This window comes from Cyprinus carpio, unplaced genomic scaffold (genome assembly GCF_018340385.1).
Source record: "Cyprinus carpio isolate SPL01 unplaced genomic scaffold, ASM1834038v1 S000006694, whole genome shotgun sequence".
In the NCBI taxonomy this organism is placed as follows: domain Eukaryota; kingdom Metazoa; phylum Chordata; class Actinopteri; order Cypriniformes; family Cyprinidae; genus Cyprinus; species Cyprinus carpio.
In genome coordinates, this window is record NW_024879306.1 from 844,525 (window position 1) to 864,564 (window position 20,040).

At 36.1% G+C, this 20,040-nt stretch overlaps 1 protein-coding gene across 1 annotated transcript in view; it reads left to right on the top strand.

Annotated features, from left to right (window-relative positions):
* Positions 1-405: 405 nt before the first annotated feature.
* The window catches only part of LOC109101598 (follistatin-like 5), a 107,309-nt gene continuing 87,674 nt past the window's right edge, over positions 406-20,040 (top strand). The window contains 2 exon segments of the mRNA XM_042755402.1: positions 406-782; positions 15,624-15,759. Of these exon segments, the coding sequence (XP_042611336.1) occupies positions 760-782; positions 15,624-15,759 (159 nt within the window). The 5' untranslated portion in view covers positions 406-759.

Consider the following 20,040-nt stretch of genomic DNA (forward strand, 5'->3'; position numbering starts at 1 on the left):
TTTTAGTGTCATGTATGTTGCTTCTTCATTGTACCATCTGCTGTCACTGCATTTTACAGTATTAAAACCACTTTAACAGCTCAAATAGATTGGTATATCAACACTGTGTGGATTAATGACACATGTAGCCTATGCCATTAGGAACTGTTAAATATGCATGCCCAAAATGCCATACCATAATGCCATGTTTTTCTAACCATAAATCTACATTTGGGCTCAAATCAATGCTGGACATGGATCATATATGTAATAATTTCGATTTTCAGACCACAATATAAATAATTCGGATGAAACACGCGAACACACTAATAGAGCACCGCGTGGAAAAGAGAGGATAGGACGATCTGCACACAAACTCTGTTCATCTTTGTCAAGGACAATTCGTTTAAAACGGATGAGCTCAGACAAAGTCGACTGGCTGTTTCCACTCGTCGGGGTTTGCGGCGGAGCTTTTGATTGGCTGATTGTATTATTGTATGCAAATCCGGTCGGGGTTGCAGCCAGTAGGTGAAAGGCTCGCGCTGGTGTGGCTCTCAAGACCCGAAGCGCGAGGTGAAGCCGCTTTCCGCGGAGCTGTCCACTCCAAGAGGTGCTGAAACGAGGATTTCACGTCAACCGACAGTTGGAAGGAATACACAAACTCCTAGGACGTTGTACAGCTTAACCCAAACGGGACTGGATTAACTTCGCACCAGCTAACATTGTTGTTCCAAAAGTAATTATCTTATTTAAAAATCTCACTCGGAAATACCTTTCTGGATGAGTTGTAGTTGGATAAACAGGTATGTTTTTCTTCTGTACGATGTACTACATAGTGTGATTTACGGTCAAACCTCGCGGATGAATTTCAGTGTGATTTAAACGCGTTCACTATATTATATGTGCTGGCTTCTGTACTGATGTGCAGTTATTCAAATGGATTAAATGGATAGGCAAGGTGGGAAGCACTTTCGCTGTAGAGTGTGAATAATTTAGCATTTTGTGCAGTGACATTCAGTGTAGCGGGGCACAACTGACTGAAGACCAGAGCCGTGCTTTGATGGAGGGTGAGGAAGTTAGACGAGCTTTTCCCATCCGCCGTATCGGGGACAAGTTCACTCGTCGGTCGACCCGATGTAATGTTGCCTCAAACAGTGCTGCGATATTCCTCGAATGAAAAACGTAGACGTTAAGCACAAGTACGGGACCCTGGGCAAAGCTCGTGGCCGTTTAATTTAGCCGCAGGGTACTTAGCAAGTTGTTTTTCTTAGCACGCAAATCCTCGAATGGCACCGTGCGCGGGCGGGGGGGGATTATACTCTTGTTTTCCTCGTCCCGATTCAAACTGGCGTGTGTGTGTGGCGATCGCTAGTAATTGACGTGGCTGACTGGAGACGTCCGACAAATTGGTGTCTGTAGTGCAATTATACGGAGCCGTTCACATAGGACGTGTTCTTGCGTTCAAAACAGATCGAAAAAGCGCAACGCAATGGAAAAGAAGCGTTTTAAGTAGTTTAATTGTTTGTTGAATCGCACCCCGCTGTCAGGTTACAACAAAGACGTCTTTTAATGTTTTTGTGCATTAATTGAATTAGAAAATAGTGAATACCGAATAATCTGACGCCTCCTATGTGAACAGCTCCAACGATTTAACCAGTTCACACGGTTCCATATACGACCATGCTACTCTAAACGCATGCATAAATGATAATAAATCAGTATATGATCATTTTTAGTTACTTCTAATGCCCGTTAACAACCAGCAACATCCAGATCATTGTATATGGAGTTTAAGGTATTACAAGAAACTTTTTATTAATTAGTTAATTCAAAATCATTGAAGATACAGATGTTGTTCATGTTGACGGTAAACTCATATTGAATTAGAAGCATAATAATCCTTTGTGATTAAAGTGGCATCAAACAAAAACCATTAAAAAAATAAAAATAAAAAAAACACCAGATTGTGATCCATTTGTGTCCATGGGTCTGAAAAGATTATAGAAGACGTTGGCATCACTAAGATTTTGTTCCCCCACCATGTTCACAAGGGCTGCCATTTTACAGATTTATTCTTAAGAATGTCTATTTCCTAATCTAAACTTCATTTTGTGTGTGTCTGTGGCCACTGATCAATAGAACTTGTCTTCTTCACATTTTCTGTATGTTAGGTTGTAGGCATTATTTCCAGCTTTTTTATTGTATTAGGTTTGTTATAGCAAGATTGGACAACAAGACCTCAAGAGACAGCATTGTAGTGGGTGCTTTGTTGTTTTTATGAGATTTGAAGCAAGGTTTTCACAGTTTAGTCTGTGCAACATTGTCAAGCTCTCCTGTTTTGTTGTTGCCTGTTGGTTTAGCTTTACAAGGAATTATTTTTTTCCTTGAATTTACAGCAAAGCATTTACATAGAATCTGTTTTTGTATGCTGTGTTTGGAGCCAGTACTTTGACTCTGTAGAGAAAAGGTACATGAGAGATCGAAGTGAACAAAAGTGAAAGTTCAGATTAAAAAAAAAAAAAATGAAAAGGAGTAAAAGGACAGAAAGGTGGGTGGAAATGCATCGTACCGCCTGAACTCAGTGAGGGTCAGCTACTGTATGAGCTTCCATGCTTTTCTGCTCACATGAATCTGATGCACATTGAATTATACATCAAATGAGTATAGGTGTAATCCTAAAACTTTTTCCATAGTGCTGAGTAGCAAAGTATGTATTGAAGACAAAGACCCCACAGGGAACTCACACAGTGCAGAAAGTAAGAGAAACGACAAACAATTGCTTCTCCCACACACAGAGACAGGCAAACATGCATTCTTGCACATATAAACACAAAAGTAAAGCCTCAGATCTGACAAACACACATTAAAAAGCACTGAATAGGCCATTAAATATGCCTCCAGAGCAGATGGCACTTAAAAAAATCTATAGGAAACCTAGCTGGAAAGATTGGGAAAAGAACACTCAATGGAAATATATAAATTTACACAGAAAGAAGGGAAAATGTACTGTAAGCACATTTTCAGCACTGGATCTTCCTATAATGCTCTCAAGGAGACCGCATTATCCTTTCTCTCTCAGTAGCAAGACCTCATCCTATCACATTATTTCAACTCTCCAATTTTAGAATTTCACCCAATCTTAAATTTTTCAGCAGCAGGTGGAAGAGCTGCTTTAATGCTGTGGTGTGCACTGATGTGAGAAATACTGCTCACAGTGGAAATAAATGTAGGCACCATTACCCAAAAGAGTGGTTTAGCATGTAAGTTAGGTAACTACTTAAAGTTTTCGTAGAATTTAAAGGAATAATTCGCACAAAAATTAAAAATTTGCTGCAGATGTTCTCTCCCCCAGGCCATCCAAGATGTAGATGAGTTTGTTTCTTCATTGGAACATTTGGAGAAATTTAGCATTATATAATTTGCTCACCAGTGAATCCTCTGCAGTGAATGGGTGCCGACAGAATGAGAATCCAAACAGTTGATAAAAACATCACAATAATCCATGAGTATTCATATTTTGGCCAGAAGTGACAGAATGATGGATTTATTTCTTACAAACACTCATCTTTTCACTTCACAAGGCTTTCATTGATGGACTGGAGTCGTGTGGATTACTTGGTGATTTTTGTGATGTTTTTTACCAGAACAGATTTGCTAAATATTACTAAATCTGTTGTGATGAAGAAACAAAGCCTTGATGGTGAGATTGGTTATTTTCAGCAAATTTTCATTTTTGGTGAAATATTACTTAAAAATTGTTTTATTCACCATCATGCCAATCCAAACCTGTATAACTTTCTTTCTTTTGTGTAACAACTGTCCATACAGTTAAAGTAAGTCAAATGAGGGTGAATGAATGATGACATAATTGTTATTTTTGGGTGTATCTCTTTGTAGGAATAGTTCACCCCAAGATGAAAACTTTGTCATCATTTACTCACTGTCATTTTGTTTTTATTGTATTAACTAGCAGTTTTTTTTTATTTTTAGTTTAGAAGTAGTTATTTTTAAATTGAAGTTTGTTGTATTTATTAGAAGTTGGTTTTTGGGTGAACTGTTATTTTAATTAACAGCATTGCTAGTAATTGATTATTATAAGAAGCATTAATCTTTTTTTTCTTCTTTGAAATAACAACCACATTTTTCCTTTTGATCAGCACTATTGTCTTCATCATCAGCTACATTGTCAGCCACGGCTGCATCATCATCACCATCATCATCACCATTATTGTCCTCATGCTTTTCTCATTTCCCGCCTTCACAAATCGTGGAATCTTTATGTGCGCGTATAATAGCAGTCTGAGATTTGCAGTTGTTTACTGCGCTGAAAGGCACTGCACTCACACGATACAAAAAAAAAGAAGAAGAGGGGCAATACAAAACACTCTAATTGCTTTCAATAATTAATCTCCTCAAACAACTGCCTCGCCTTTGCAGCCTCGTCGTGAATATCATAACCCCGAGATACACGTTCGAATAAGAACCCAGCATTATTTTCACACAATGTCGCTGAGATGGATCTGCGAGCAAACTTTATTCCTGGTGTCTGTGGATTCCCCTGTCCATAGATATGTTCATCACAGACCTGAGTGAGTCCTACTGTTGCACTAATGAATCCTGACACTGCTCACAGATTGGACAGGTCAGTGCAATCCTCCGTGACCAGCAAATAACACAGTTCACTGGTCAGCGGACATAGAGCTATCTCATAGACCTGGTTCACAAAAGGCTTTTCTGAATTGCTCTCTGTATCCATCAACCAGCGTGAACTTTTGGGTTTAGGGAAACTTTATGGTACTTCTGGTAAGTTTGGATGGGACTTATGAAATCCAGTTTAATAGCTCATCTCCATTAGTTCACCTTTAAAATTGAGTAGACTTTTTTTTAGATAAGATTAGATTAGATTAAACTTTATTGTCACTGTGCAGAGTACAAGTACAGAGCCAATGAAATGCAGTACCCTAAAATGAATTAAGAGAGTCAACCCTAAAATGAATTAAGAGAGTCAACCCTAAAATGAATTAAGGGAGTCTAATTGTGGGGGTTTATTTATTTATTAAAGAAATTTAAGTCCTTGATTATATCATGATAAATCTTACACACACACAAATGATGTTTATGTCTTTATTTTTTTATTTTATTTATTGGTTTATTAATTTAGATTTTTTTTCTGGAGTTAAAAATCAGCTTTAAATCTGTTTTCTTTTTCCATTGTCAGATCTATTATTGCGTTTGTGCACATTCTATGTAAACTTACTCAGGGCAACAACCCATATCTAATCAACTCTGTTATATCATATCTAATCAACTCTGAAATATCATATCTGTTGAATATGGCAAACATGTAGGAGCAAATATGTTGATTTATGCTTGATAGGGCAGATATGTGTTTGACAGGGCATATTCACTAATTCTGGATCTGGCTTTGGGCTTGGGAAAAATTAATTAGATTGTACAACCAATGTTTTGAAGTTGAATAGATTAAAGAACAAAGCTAAGCTTGGAAAAGTGGTTTGAACTCACATAGGGAAATTGTCAGGATATTTTCAGCTTGTTCTCAGGCTTGTTCCCAGATTGGTAGGCTGGCTGTCTGATCCTGCTGATTGTGTGTGTGTGTGTGTGTGTGTGTGTGTGTGCCCACATTGCTCTAGGTGTGAGCTCTGGAGCATGTCCGCACACAGACAAAAGACCAGTCTTTGTGAAGGGGGACTGGTTTTTAAACTCTGGCCAGTGAGGTTGTGTTCTTTTTGACTGCCTTTGTGTGTTTAAATGTGTGTTTCTCTCTGTGTTTGTGTGTTGTGGAATACAAAGAGCCTCAGTATGACAATCTCAGCTGCCTTCCTGAGTGTCGCATTTTAATGGGTGCAGTGTGCCAGTGTCACATAGTAGCATCTGTCCCAAAACACAGGTACAGTTCTAGAAAGCAGTGTATCTGTTGCATAACGTAACAGAAGCTGCGTTCTGGCTTTCCGCTCTAATCTCACCTCTGCTGGCTGCTAGGGTTGTGTGTGTGCGTTGCATTTAATGAGTCCAGATTACCGGGGGAAAAATGCTAAGCAACCACATTACGACAAACTAAACAAGAAGCTCAGGACGCTTCTTTGGAGATCATGATTTTTTTAATGACATTGACTCAGACTACGATTAAATTAAATGACTTTCAATTGCACTATTAATTGCACAAGAGTTATCATAGAATATAGATGCTTCTGTCATACCTGTCAACATTTGGGCACCAAAATCCGGGAGACCTCAGAGCAAGGGTGGGTGTTGTGGATGGTGGGTTGGGGCAGTTCAGGGTATCTGCCGGATTTTTTAAATCAAATTTAAGACTTTTTTTTTAAAGACCTTTTAAGACCAGCACAAGTAAAATGAATACCATATAAGTGCAGTAGAGCAATGTCTATGGTAACATATTAAACCTTAAAATGACACTAAAAACATGATTTGCAGTTCAGATACAGGTTTTCACAAAAACAAAAAGTTTTATAAAATGATGAACTTCACATTCCAACCTTTAAATAATTTGTAAGAAAAGGTATATACAGTATAGATAGATAGATAGATAGATAGATAGATAGATCAAACAATTATATTATTTTAGTAACATATACATATATCTTAGTGTCTTAATTGTTTAGATTTTTATAATGCATTAGCTTCTTGTTGATCCACTAGTTCACATTTTCAACTATGCGTGTTTTCTTCTTAAAATATGGGACAATTTTTTCTTTGGTCTGAACAAAAATAGCAGCAGGGCTTATTAAAAATGAACATTCATTCTCTGCAGGAGGAATGGCAGAAATATAGCTGCTTCCCTGATAATCACAGTACACAAAACAGCGCAGCAGCTGACTTTGAAACATGCAGTGATCATATGTATTAACCATTGCCTTTTGAAATTTTTAATCATAAAGCTATATATCTCAGTTCTTGTCATTCTGTCCCCAAATGTAAGACATCTTGAATTGAAATTAAATTCTTCCGTCTAGCTGTTGTTAAATTTATATGTAGGCAATTTTTTGTTTTTTTTTGTTTGTTTGTTTTTTGCTTGATCCAACTTCCCGCATCTAACACCTGCACAGGTTTCAACAGCACTACATGATTGTAGGTTCTCAGGTTGAGGTCACACATGGGTTGAAATTTGTGTGATGTGTCGATTTTGTGAGTAGGATGCATTTCATACAAGATCTGGCAACTGGACAACCTTAAAATAATATATTGATGTGATTATTCATATAATGAGGTTTGGGCCATACAAATTACGGAAGTGTTGACAAGTATGGCTTCTGTTGTGTTAAAATAATAAGGATAATATCGTTGTTAATAGAATAGTTCATCTCCACTTCATTTTGTCATCATTTACTCGTTCAGGGTTTCTTTTTATCATAGAATGCAGATATAAACATTGCTATGAATTTCCTGCTTGTGTTTGTCCTTGCAGTTATAAGAAATGAGACTCCTTGCAGAAGTATACAAATAAATGATTCTTTTTGAGTCAGATATTTTCAGTGAATCATTTGTTTTGGATGAAAAACCAAAATGATTCGGTTCTTAAGAACTCACTGATTCAGTGGTCCAGTTGTGGCCATTAGTTAGAGGATACAGCACTTTAGGGGGGAGTGCGAAGTAAGAGAGTTCCCTCTGGCATGACTACTTTAAGACTGTTTGGTCCTGTTGTTACGCCTCTCATCTTATTAGATTTTAAAGAGCAAGACCACACATGCTCAAAAAAGAGAGCAAAACCATTTAGAGAAATCCTTACGCTCTGCCCAGGAGGGCTGCCTTACAATAGAGGCTTATTAGCATATTACCCAGCATGCTCTGATAACTTATTTTAGTGGGTGGGGAGACTAGAAAGTGAGTCATTCAAGGTGGGAGAACCCCCATGGGAGTTAATCCAGAATGCTCATAAGTGTGTTTGCACATTAATCTGTGTTTAGTCCATCTGAACATTGACTCCAAAAGGGACAAAATGGTTTTATCAAGAGAAACAGAGTTGAGATGTGAGCCCTTGTAGTTTTCTGCCTTCAGCAATGTAGCACAGTTGTGATAACACAGGCAAGTCTTCTACTGAGGATGGTGGCTCAATCGCCTCAACTCCGAATTTGATTCGAAACTTGTTTATTCCTCCTGGATTATGTACGCCTGTGCTGGATTTCGAGAAAGATTACCTCTAAAGAGTGATTTAGCTCTGAGCTCAATTTCCACGCAAAAAATGGAGTGGGATTTTCGCAAGACTTGGTGTATCCGCTCAGTGTTAGACCCTTTGGGGCTGAACAAGAAAGGAAAACAGGAAAAGTTACATCAAATTATAGTTCAAGATCCAGGCTTGAAAATGTTCAACCTCTCTCCCTCTCTCTTTTTTTTTTTTTTTTTTTACATTTATATATACAGCACATGCACATAGTAATTTATAATAATTAAAATAAAATAATAAATCTTTTAAAAACTGTACAAAATGAAACCATTACTTTATATTTTATACTAATGGAACATTAATATATTAATGGTAAAATTTATAACTTAAAAAATTTGAATTCAAAGATATATATATATATATATATATATATATATATATATATATATAGATATATATATATATATATATATATATATATATATATATATATATTATGATATATATTTTTTTTTTTTTTTTTTTTTTTTGCCCTTTAAGCATTTTTGTACTGTGTTGGGTCACCGCTTGATATCTAATATAAAATCTGGACAAAACCAGCTTAGAACCACTAATTTAAGATATCTTTTAATGGACATTTTCAGATGCAAAATGTCTTCTTTTTTTTTTTCTTTTTTTGTATGTGTGTGTATGTATTATATTATACCAAAATGTGACACAAATTCATGCATGCACACACACACAGACACGCATACACACAGTTACATATTCTCAACTTTTGACATTTGGTTATCAGTGACATTTCTTTAATTCACAAAGGTCTTACTAGGGGATATGCAGTGCAGCACTGTGTTCAAAGCAGGCAGCAAATCACACTTTTTTGTGATTACAGTGCTGCATTGGGAGAGATATCTGAATAAAAAAGATAACATGTTCATGAAAGTGATGAGCAGCAATAAATAATGCCACCTGGTATGAACAGAGCATTTTGTTTACACTTGTTTACACAAGTCCTGATCTCTTTTCTCATCTGTGATTGTGTGCTCCTGCCAGCAAGCTTTTATCATTGGTTTCTAGCAGAACTTTTGGTGTAATGAATCAAGGATATTTATTGTCCATGTACCCTGGGCTGGATAAAGCTTACTCTCCTCCCACTAATCTGGTTAAAGAACCAGCACGTGGTTGACCCACCCGGCTAAACCCTGGTCATGTGATGCTTATCTGGTCACATAATGACCTCTGCATGTGAGGCTGACTGTTTTTGCAACACTTGTGATGTGATCATCACAAGTGAAATGTTTAACATGTTGGTATAGATGTGATATCTTTGTTAGTGTCTTGAAATAAACCGAAAAGAAAAAGCCTTAAGCCATTTCAATTTACACTTCATTACTCCTAGTGAGGATTGTTTTATTGATTATTGTAGCTGCAAGAGATGTTGCACAGAAACAGAATAAACAGATGGAATATTAAAAATGGAGAACGATAGACTTTCAACTTAATGTAAACAACTCTTAAATTGTTTTGCACACACAGATTTAGCTATTTTTGGGGGGAAAATGAATGCAAAAAAATAAATTAATTAATTAAAAACAATGCAAAGATTGATGCATTATTTAGACAGAGACAGAGAGATGTGATGCTGAATTGTTTATTGACAGCCCTGTGTTTCGCAAGTTTTCAGAAACATAATGATGAACTCTTAAGCTGGAGCTTAACAGGAGGACTTGATAACAACACTTTAAGCAACAGTATAAACAGTGTCAGCTTAGCATAGAAAGCAAAATGTACATGTGACAATTTATGAATTGAAGTGTATAAAGCAAATTTCTTTTCTGATTTTATGCGGATTATGATCATGAGGCACAAAATAGATAATTTGTAGCTTTCTATACAATACTAAAGGCACCTGTGTTAGCATTTTATACAATGTAACTGATCGATTAATTCAACATGTTAATTGTGTTAACTAAACAGTTGCAGATGCAGGATGTTTTGTGTTCACCGGTTAGGAGTGTAGTAGCATCAGAAATTGGGGCATCTGCTTGTCATTTTTGCATTATTGTTTCTGGTTTTTCAATGAAGGACACTTTTACAGTATTGGCTTTTTCCATTCTGGCTTAGTAGAAAATTATGATTTTTTTTTCTTGTAAAAACACTTGAGGCTGTTTGAAGAACATTAATCACGGAATGTGTTTATTGGCATTGTTTCTTGGCTCTTTACTGTTTGACTGTATAAAAAGAAACATCCTATTTTCCATAGATGACACTACTGTTCAAAAGCTTGGGGTCAAACTCTGAAAGAGTTTTTAAATTCTCTTATGCTTACCAAGGCTGCATTCATTCAATCAAAAAGTACAATAAAAACAGTAATATACTTAAATTATGCAATGTAAAATAATAGTTTGGAATTTTTTTAAATGTACATTTTTACAAAAAAATACAAATGTCAGATTTCCATTACACAAATGGCACAAATTAATATACTGTTGCTAAAATATTTCTGTTTTAATAATAATGCTGAACACTTGATAGCTTTATGCATATAGTTTTTAATTCGTAATGTGTTTTGGCAGTATATGTAAACAGATCTTGGGTATGAGAGTGAGGATTGTTTGCACCAACAGGTTTTAATCACTTAATTTTTTCCTGCTTTTGTTTAAAAATTTTTTTCCTATGATGCTCTTCAGGAGTGGTTTTATGAGCATTAAAGATGTTCATAAACACATTCAGCTCTCCCAGCTGAAGTGAAAGATCCTTGGTCATTTTTGACTTCAAGCAATACTTGCTCTCATTCATAGTCTAAAGTCACATCCAAAACAGGGCTTAAAATCTAAAAGTAAAAAGGATTTCATACTGCTGCTTGAATTTTTATGGATTGTGTCTAAAAGTGTGCCACACTCCAAATTTAAAAAAGGCCAAAGCTTAAAGAGTTGAAAATTCTTGTATCATTTACTCAACCTAATGTTGTTCTAAAACTTTTTCAACTGTGGAACACAGAAGATGTTATGAAAATGTGTTTTTGACCATACAAGGAACGTCAATGGGGTTCAATATGTTTAGACCACCCTGAATATCAAAATAGTTTCTTTTGTGTTGCACAGCAGAAAGTTTCCCTTTAATTTAATAAGCAGTTTTATAAAATATAAACCAGAATTACTGAGGGCTTTGCACCATTGCAGTATTTTGTGAGGTGACATTTAAGCACTGACAGAAGTTTAATGATATTGAAACAAAGCTGGAGAAAGAAATTTTGCATGACCTTTAGGACACTCATGAGGTTTAACAATATTGCAGGCAAATTCTGTCAATCTTTTTTTCAACACAAGCCGCTTTATACAGTACAGTCCAGTATAATTAGAAGTTCTTCTGACAGTTTACACAATGACAGAAAAGTCATGTTGACACAAAAGGCCAATATCTGTCACTGCCCACAGCCCAGCGGTTTGACAAACTGCAAAATATAGGCGAGATTTCACAGGGTTTTGTTAGTGGACCATTTCCAGACTTTAATAGTCACTGTCTCTTCCCTCTACATGGCGTAAACAGTTGCATCTCAAATCCTCAGTGTGAGACACGGGAGGGAGCTAAATTGCAGAAAGATCTGGGTTGTGCTCCTATTCAAACAGAGTGCAGTAATTCACTGTAACAGTTTGCTATGAACATAATATAGCAGCTTCCAGGGGTGTAGGAACAATAATGAATATTAATAAGGTGTCTGGCTCATGAATATTCATTAGGTAGCATGATATTCATCAGCTATCTGATTTGCTGAAAAGCGAGTAAAAGGATGCTAATTCAATCAATTTCTAATGAAAAAAAAAACAGCTGACAGGTTTCAGCTTTTCCTTAAATCACAGATCATACATGAATATTTAAACATGCATAGATATGAGGATAACAGACTAGATAATAAAAAACAGGCAGAGAAAGTAAGAAAACAAATTATCTTTTTGAAAAGACAGGCCTTTTTTCTGACCCTCAGTGTATGTCTTGTTTCATGATGAATGTTAAAATTCACCCAGGCTGGTCAGTTTAGTTTGATGTTGAAAAGACCATTTCGACTGAAAGAAATTTTTTCTTCTTCTTCTTCCCCAAAACAAACAACTGTATGTACAGTAAGTGCTAATAGAATGTTATGTTATTGTTGTATCTGCCAGCCATGAAACTCAGAAACAAGACCTTTGGGACTGCTGTGCAGATTTAAGTGAACAATGAAATCAGTCTGTTCTGTATTTCTTGAGCTTTCATTGCTGCACTGTTCTTTTTTTTTTTTTTTTTTTTTTTTGGTAATCCAAATATTTTTGCATGTTTTTTAACCCTGCTTGTTTTAGTCACAATTCACAGTTCAATTAGTTAAAGCTTTTTACCCTCACAGGAGAGGAACAAAGAGATTAGGTGCAAGCACTGCTGCCCGCTTTCCTAAATGTGCATGGCTTGGTGTAGATGTGCATCATTGTCAGACAACTGGACACACAGTATGTGGTCACCACCTGCAGAAGGACCTTACTTCCAGAGGTGACTGTGATGTTGTTGGTCAAGATGTAGGCCAGATGTGTTAGCCCCCTAAGGAAGTGGAGTTTTTGCCTAATGCCTTCTTTACTGTGGAAGAGAGTTTTTAGTTTCAAGTGTTGATGTTTTGTTTATATGAATCCTATATGAAGACTCTTTCCACATCCCCCTGATGGAAATTTGATTAAAATCTGTCTGTGATGCATACTACTGTATGTGGACCAATTTGAAAATGAATTATTTTATTTTATTATTTTCACTATTTTTCTGTAAAAATAGCATTTGATGACTCTTTCATTTCCATAAATTGTAACTACAAAGACTGTAAATACCACTGTTGCCAACACAACATTATTTCTCTGGATTTATTTTTTTATTTTATTTTACACTTTTATTTTATTTTATTTTTCTGTAAAAATGGCAATTGTTGGCTCTCATTTTCTATAAACTATACAGTAACTACACAGATTACAAAATTATCACTCTAGGTTTTCATATTTCCTTTTACTTTTTATTGTACTTTTTTACACAATTTATTTTATTTGATAAAAAATAACATTTGTTGACTCTCACTCTCATTTCTTTTCTTAATTGTCATTTTTGAAATTGATGAGCCAGTTTGGCAACCATGGTAATCTAGTCAGTATGTACCCTTTATTGTAGAAGGCAGCATAAATTATAACCACAAAGTCTACAAATGTCTGCAATACCAGTGTTGCCAACACAGCATTATTACTCTAGTCTACCAGAACATGAGGGTGTACCAAGAAGCAAAAATAGAGAATGGTTCAGAAGATCATGCTCTGAATACATGGCAGCACAGATAAGTAAACAATCACTACGGCTATGACTGTGGGCAAGTACAGTGCAGTTTAGATGCAGTAGAAGACACTCATATCGCTTTGCCTGCTGGGAGACTGTCACACAATGATCTATTGTGAACATTGTGAGTGATAGACATCCCTCATTTGAAAGTCAATGCCAAGACACTTGGCATAGATGTGGCGTAGACGATTTATGGCCACCTGATAAAGTTATGATGACTGTCCCTATAGGTGGTTGCACAGTGTTCAATCTTCTTTCTTCATGCGCTCTCTCTTTGGCATACAGACAGCATGAAATATGACAGTCATGCATGCTGAAATTGAAATAAAAGCACAGATGGGTAGCACAGGTTTGCATCAAGAGTGCTTGCTCATTTCTTTGGGCCAGTCATGTGCCTGACTTCAAACCAATGATGTGAAATACAGATGGTCTTTGAACTAACCAATGATAAGAACCTCTTCTGAATTGCTTTGTTCTGAAATCCAATGGCATGTCATTTTAAACTAGTGTTTCTGCTCTGGATAACACTCTCTGTAAACACTCCCTGTGATGAGGGGGGCCTCGGAGTGCATCCTACTTATATGTATATATTTTATGTTTACGAGCTGTGTCTGTTGCTTTGTTGCCTTCTCTGACAGAACCACTCATAGGACTCCACTAATGCTTCAAAGTTTTTCATTTAAATACTGTGCAAAAGTGGCAGTTTTGTGTTTTGCGAATCCAAATATATTTTAAGTCAAGTCACCTTTATTTAAATAGCGCTTTATAAACGCAGATTGTTTCAAAGCAGCTTCACACTAATAAAAAGAAAATGACAGAATCAATTATGCAAACTTCATAAAATATGATATAAATCCAAATTCGGGTTTTATAGTAGATATAACAAGACAGTTAGTGACATTGACAGTTCAATATCAGTTAGTGACATTGACAGTTCAATATCAGTAAATATCAGTTTAGTAACAGTGTCAGGGTTATTTTGAGATAGCTTTGTCTCAAATAAAATAAAATCATTTGATTTTAATAATTCCTTTTGCTAGATTTGGTAACACTTGAGTCATTACTAGTGGGTTACCATGATCTTCACTTTAGAATACTGATCCAAATAATTAGTCATTCCTTTAGAAGGATGTAGTAACACTTGAGTCATTACTATTAAAGACCTTACATATATCTCAAAAGCTTATGATGACGTCAGTCAGTATTAGAGAGTTATAATGCTTTTCACTTTAGATTACTGTTCCAAATAATTAGTAGTTCCTCTAGAAGGATTTGGTAATACTTGAGTCATTACTAGTGGGTTACCATGTGGGTTACCATGTGTCATTACTAGTGGGTTACCATGATCTCCATGATCTTCACTTTAGAATTTATTATACATTATGCATAATTCACATGAACCTGTATAGTAGCTCTTAGTAGTTCTCTAGGATATATGAAAAACAAAGTTGTTACTGATTAGCTAATAGTGAACTACCACTTTCAACTGAGCACTATTACTTACTAAATCACTGATTAGAGTTTCTTGTTAGATGATAGTAGTTACTAGAATGTTATCAGTGCATTAGTTATTTTTTCCTGTGTAGTTATTCATTAACGACAGAACAGTATTTTAAGTGTTACCGTTTTATTATTTATTAAAATTTTAAATCCAGTTCATCAATTTAACTCTTTTTATTTATTTGTTTGTTTGTTTATAAATGATAAAGAAATACATTTTCTCCACGGTCTGTCGCTCCCTTGTGACCCCTGGGGGTCTCCGAACCCCAGTTTGCAAACCACTGATAAAGAGAGTGAAAAAGTCTTGTATAAGGACTGAAACTGAATGTTACTTTGATATGAATACCTGACTTAAAAAGAACTGCAATCTAGCGTGTTCACGTCAGCACGGTAATATATTGATCCTTTTTCTTAATTTTATCTTTATTTCCTCATGGTGCTCATTAATCCCTAATTGATTCAAAGTAGATGTAATCTTACAATTGAGTGTGAGCTTCTTATTGAAAGCATTAGTTTAAACCCACAGTGAACGGCATCCTCCTTTGTCTGCCCTAATTAGCTGAGCTGTGATGCATTGTTTGTTTCAAAAGGCTTTAAATGCTCCGCTTGACTTAACCTACACATGTTGTTGTTTATTTGTGTATTAATGTCTTTTATTTTATTACAGGAGGGTAATGAGAGGCTCCAGAAGATGGTGGGCAGCTGTCCTGCTTTGGGGGGCAGCGCTGATCGCAGAGGCACGGCCCGGCAAAGAAGGATTTACCCTGATGGCGTATCGACCTCTCGTCAGATTCCGTCACAAGGTATCGATCTTTCCGATTTCATTAGCCATCCCTTTACAAGAGGAGACTTCTGTGTGGCCAGTTACGATGCTAATTACCATGGAAATCCGCAGCGCATCGAGCGCTTCTGGTTTGATAATTGTCAGAGATATCAGAGATGTAAAATAATATTTAAATGTAAAAGTGTTAGATCTTTCGCTATGGACATTTCGAACTGCAGGCCAAAACTCTTGCTGCGCTGACATCATGATGAAATAGCTCAGCGTGATTGTGTAACTGAATGTTTATTGACTGGCCATTGCAGTGAGCAGTGTGGACACACACAGACAGATACCAGCAATTGAGGCGTAATGCAGCTCTGACAAGCTCCACTGTTTCCCTCTCCACTTTTTTCCTTCCTCATCTCCATGAGCGAATGTTCATATTATGTAACAGATCAATTAAACTCTGGGATGGAGGGATGGAGGGCACTGACTGACAGAACAGGGGCCCGTGGGAACACTCAACTTTTATATCCGTATATACGGTTGAGCAGGGGGACTCAGAATTGTCCCTTTAAGACGCGTCTAATTTCCAGTTACCTGAAACTCTTTGTGGTGTTTTCACAAACCTGAGTCCATTAGACATTTGACATGAGAGAATCTTCTTGTAAAGGTCATCTAACTTGAGTAAATGAGTCAGTACTGATGACGTCAGATTTAGATTACTTGCATTTCTCATAACTGCTTGCCTTCAATGAAATTGCCTTTGGAGAGGCTCTTGCATTCTTTGCATCTCTTGCAATACTTCTGCAGCTCACAAGCAGACAAACTGATGTGCCGTCGTGTGCGTATTAAATTTTGCTGGTATATCCAAAGGGACAAGTACTTCAATAAAATGCTGATATTGGCATCTTCTCCTCCTGTGTTGTTACCTAGCTACAGTAAATGGCTGCCATTAGGGAATTACTGTTGAAGGTGACGCAATCATACCACTGTCCAGAGCCACAGAAACAATGTAGAAAGAACCAAGCAATTCAACCAAATGTGAGAGGAAAAGCACACGTTGGCTTTTTGAAATGTCTGAATTGTTATAATTTCAGACAGTTAGTATTGTCATGCTATCAAAATATTCCACTTATGCATGCGGTTTGGTGTTAATTATTAGATCATTATGATTTGACAGATGGCACACGCAGATACGCAGTGTTTTATAGATGATGGGTTTCCTGTGAATTTTTATTTCTTGCGTGTGACTGATACTAGAGCATTAATAGCATCATGTCAGCTAGTTACATTTGTTTGTCTTATGTGCAGTGCAGTTTAAGTTTGATTCATTTATCGTGACTGATTTATTTTTAAAAAACCTTTTACACTAAAAATGGTACATTAGCAGTGGAAAAGAATGGGAGTCAACAGGCTTTCCATGTTTTAAGAAATTGGAGTATTATAATTATAGTAAGGGTGATAATAATAATAATAATTATAATAATTCTATCATTATTATTATTATTATTATTATTATTATTATTATTATTATTATTTTAATCTGTTTTAGTATCTGAAAAAATGGATTTAGAAATAGCTCTTATTTGTAATATAATATTATTATTGCAATAAGTCTATAATTTTTTGTAATAATATCTGTATTACAGTAAGTCTATTATTATTATTTTTAAACATTAAACATTGTCGATTAAAAAAAATAAATAAATAAATAAATAAAATAAAATAGTGGAGCTCTGTCTTAATGTGACCCGCTAATAGAAGTGGCAAATGACTGCTACCGTTGTGGTTACAAATGTGGTTGAAGTGCACAGTTAACCTAATGACTCTGTCATTAATTCTCTGAAAGTAACCTTGAACATCACACTCCACTCAAGTATCAGTGTTGTCTGCTAATGCTCACAACCCTCTTTTGTAGACATCTGTTTAATGCTCTGTATTAAATGTTAATGCTGTCACATACATCAGAAGGCCTTAATAGTCGAATACACACTATGGGAACACACAGTTACTAAATTTCCAGCAATAACTTCCTTATCAGACCACAATGTGTGAAAAATCCATTAAGTGCAAAGCACAAACATCCTCCAGTCTCATATAAGAATGTATTTGATGGCACAGGCAAGAAACAATTATATTTTCTATAATTATTATTAAGCTTAGTGGTCATGTTATATATGAATCCTATGAAGGGTCATACTGTGTCAAATGCGTGTGGTCATTCTAGTTTTATGTTTATGTAGATGTACATTCCAGTAATATGATTCCATAAAGATGGCTGGCAATGGACATAGCGAGCCTGTGTTTCAAATGAGGGAGGTGTGTTGGGCGAGGATTGTGGGCTTGAGCCTGTTTTTCTGGCACGGGCACAGAGATAAACAGTGACCCCATTAGCTTTCCCTCAACTCGACCTGCTTCAATCATCATGAGTTATTCAGCTTATAGTATGAAGCTTTGTCCTGTTCTGCAAAAGCCAATCTCCCGTCAAAGCCAAAGACTTACTTCACCATAGCCCCACCCTTCCTCTACCGCCACTCAGATTATGGCCCAAATTTGGCTCCGCCCCACATTTAGACCTATCAAAAAACTAGTTGTTTGAGTGACAGATGGCGTACGTGTAAGATAAAGCAAGGGGGCGGGGTCTTGTAGGATCTTATTATAGCTGTGATTTAATTTCTGTAATTGATGTACAATTGATTCCAGGAAGTTAATCTATTCACCGAGCCTCAAAAGTCTTCAGAGTGTCACTGGTTGCGGAATGAATGAGCTGTTACTCTGATCTAAATGCGCTCTCGACTATTGCAGGAATGTTAGTTTAAGATATCATGAATGATTAACAGTTCAGAGCAATTATACTCCTTACCTTGGTATGCTGAATCAAAACCTGTGCATATTAAAAAACACACTCCCTACACATTCTTACCTGTGAAAGTTTGTCCAGTTTCTTTAGGAATTTAAATTTAGGCAGTTTTTACAATTGTTGGCTGTGAAATTTTGTGCAGTTTTTTTACTTTTTTTGTGAGTGAAATTTTTATTATGAGTGATGACACATTGTCCGTTCCATTATGGTGGACACGTTGACTTGTCCGTGAACTACTGAATCCCTTCACGTAAGGGCCCTTTCAGAAGTCCGTTAGCGAATTCTCGGGGAACCGTGCGATGGTCAATTAATGGAAGTGATTTCCATTTGTGATCTAAGGTAAGGAGATCTTGCAGTGCTTTTTAATGCAAAGTTGCAGTTGATTTCGAGTTCACATAAAAAAACACACATACATTAAAAATTTGTCTATAAGACAAAATATTTTTAATCAGTGATAGAAATATTTTTTAAGACGGTAGTGTAAGCAAGTTAGTTGAAAACGTTTAATGGTAAATAAGAAACAATTAGACAATATTTGAATAAAATAATAATAAGAAAAACTATTTATATGCAACAACTGATGGAGTGCACGCGCAGCGTTGTCAAGGTAACATTTGGTCAGTCATTCCCTTCGCCAAGGGAGTTCCAAATGCTAATATGAGACAGTAATGCCCTGCACCCTTTAAAGAACACACTTTAAGTGCTCTGCCTTTCGAAGGGAGTAGGGCATAGGGATGCTCACTTTCATTTGGAATTCGCCCACTGTCTCCACGACTGGCACAGGAAGGGGGGGGGATTGTAAGTGTGTTTTGCATTTTGGGACAGAATGGACAAATGGCTTCAAATCTTTTAAAAAACAGAGAGAGTGAAAGCCTATAATATGCTGCTCATGGTTATCACTCGAAAATTAAAATCCTCACCAATTATCCATCTTAAATGAAAAATCCTTCAATATCCAAGTCATCTTGTTAATCTCTTTATACCAAGACCAGTTACTGATATATTTACTAATTACTGATTCTGATGCTCGACTATACAACAAAAGTTTATATAGCCATCGTTTGTGCTTATAAACACCGTAATTCATGGATAATTTTAAAGCAGTAGTTCAGCATATATCACTTAGTGGCAGTGTATAACACTTTATATACACATCGACTTTCACTTTAAAAAGAGTAGCTTGGAAATTCTCATCTCATGTTGCAAAAACAGGGTCATCAATGACATGAAAATAATGACCAAGTTTTCATTTTTGGGTCGGCTATTACTTTTGAGCTTCTGGTTTAGAATTTTGTTACACTTTTTCTTTTATTTTTCATCCTATGACACTGTTGTATTTCTTCCCTAGAAGCAAAATGACAGCTAACATTAACATTTCCCATATGTCTCTTTAATGGTGGAATACGGCATCCTTTAACCTTTAGAAATAGACTCATTGAGCGACTGCCATACGCTGGC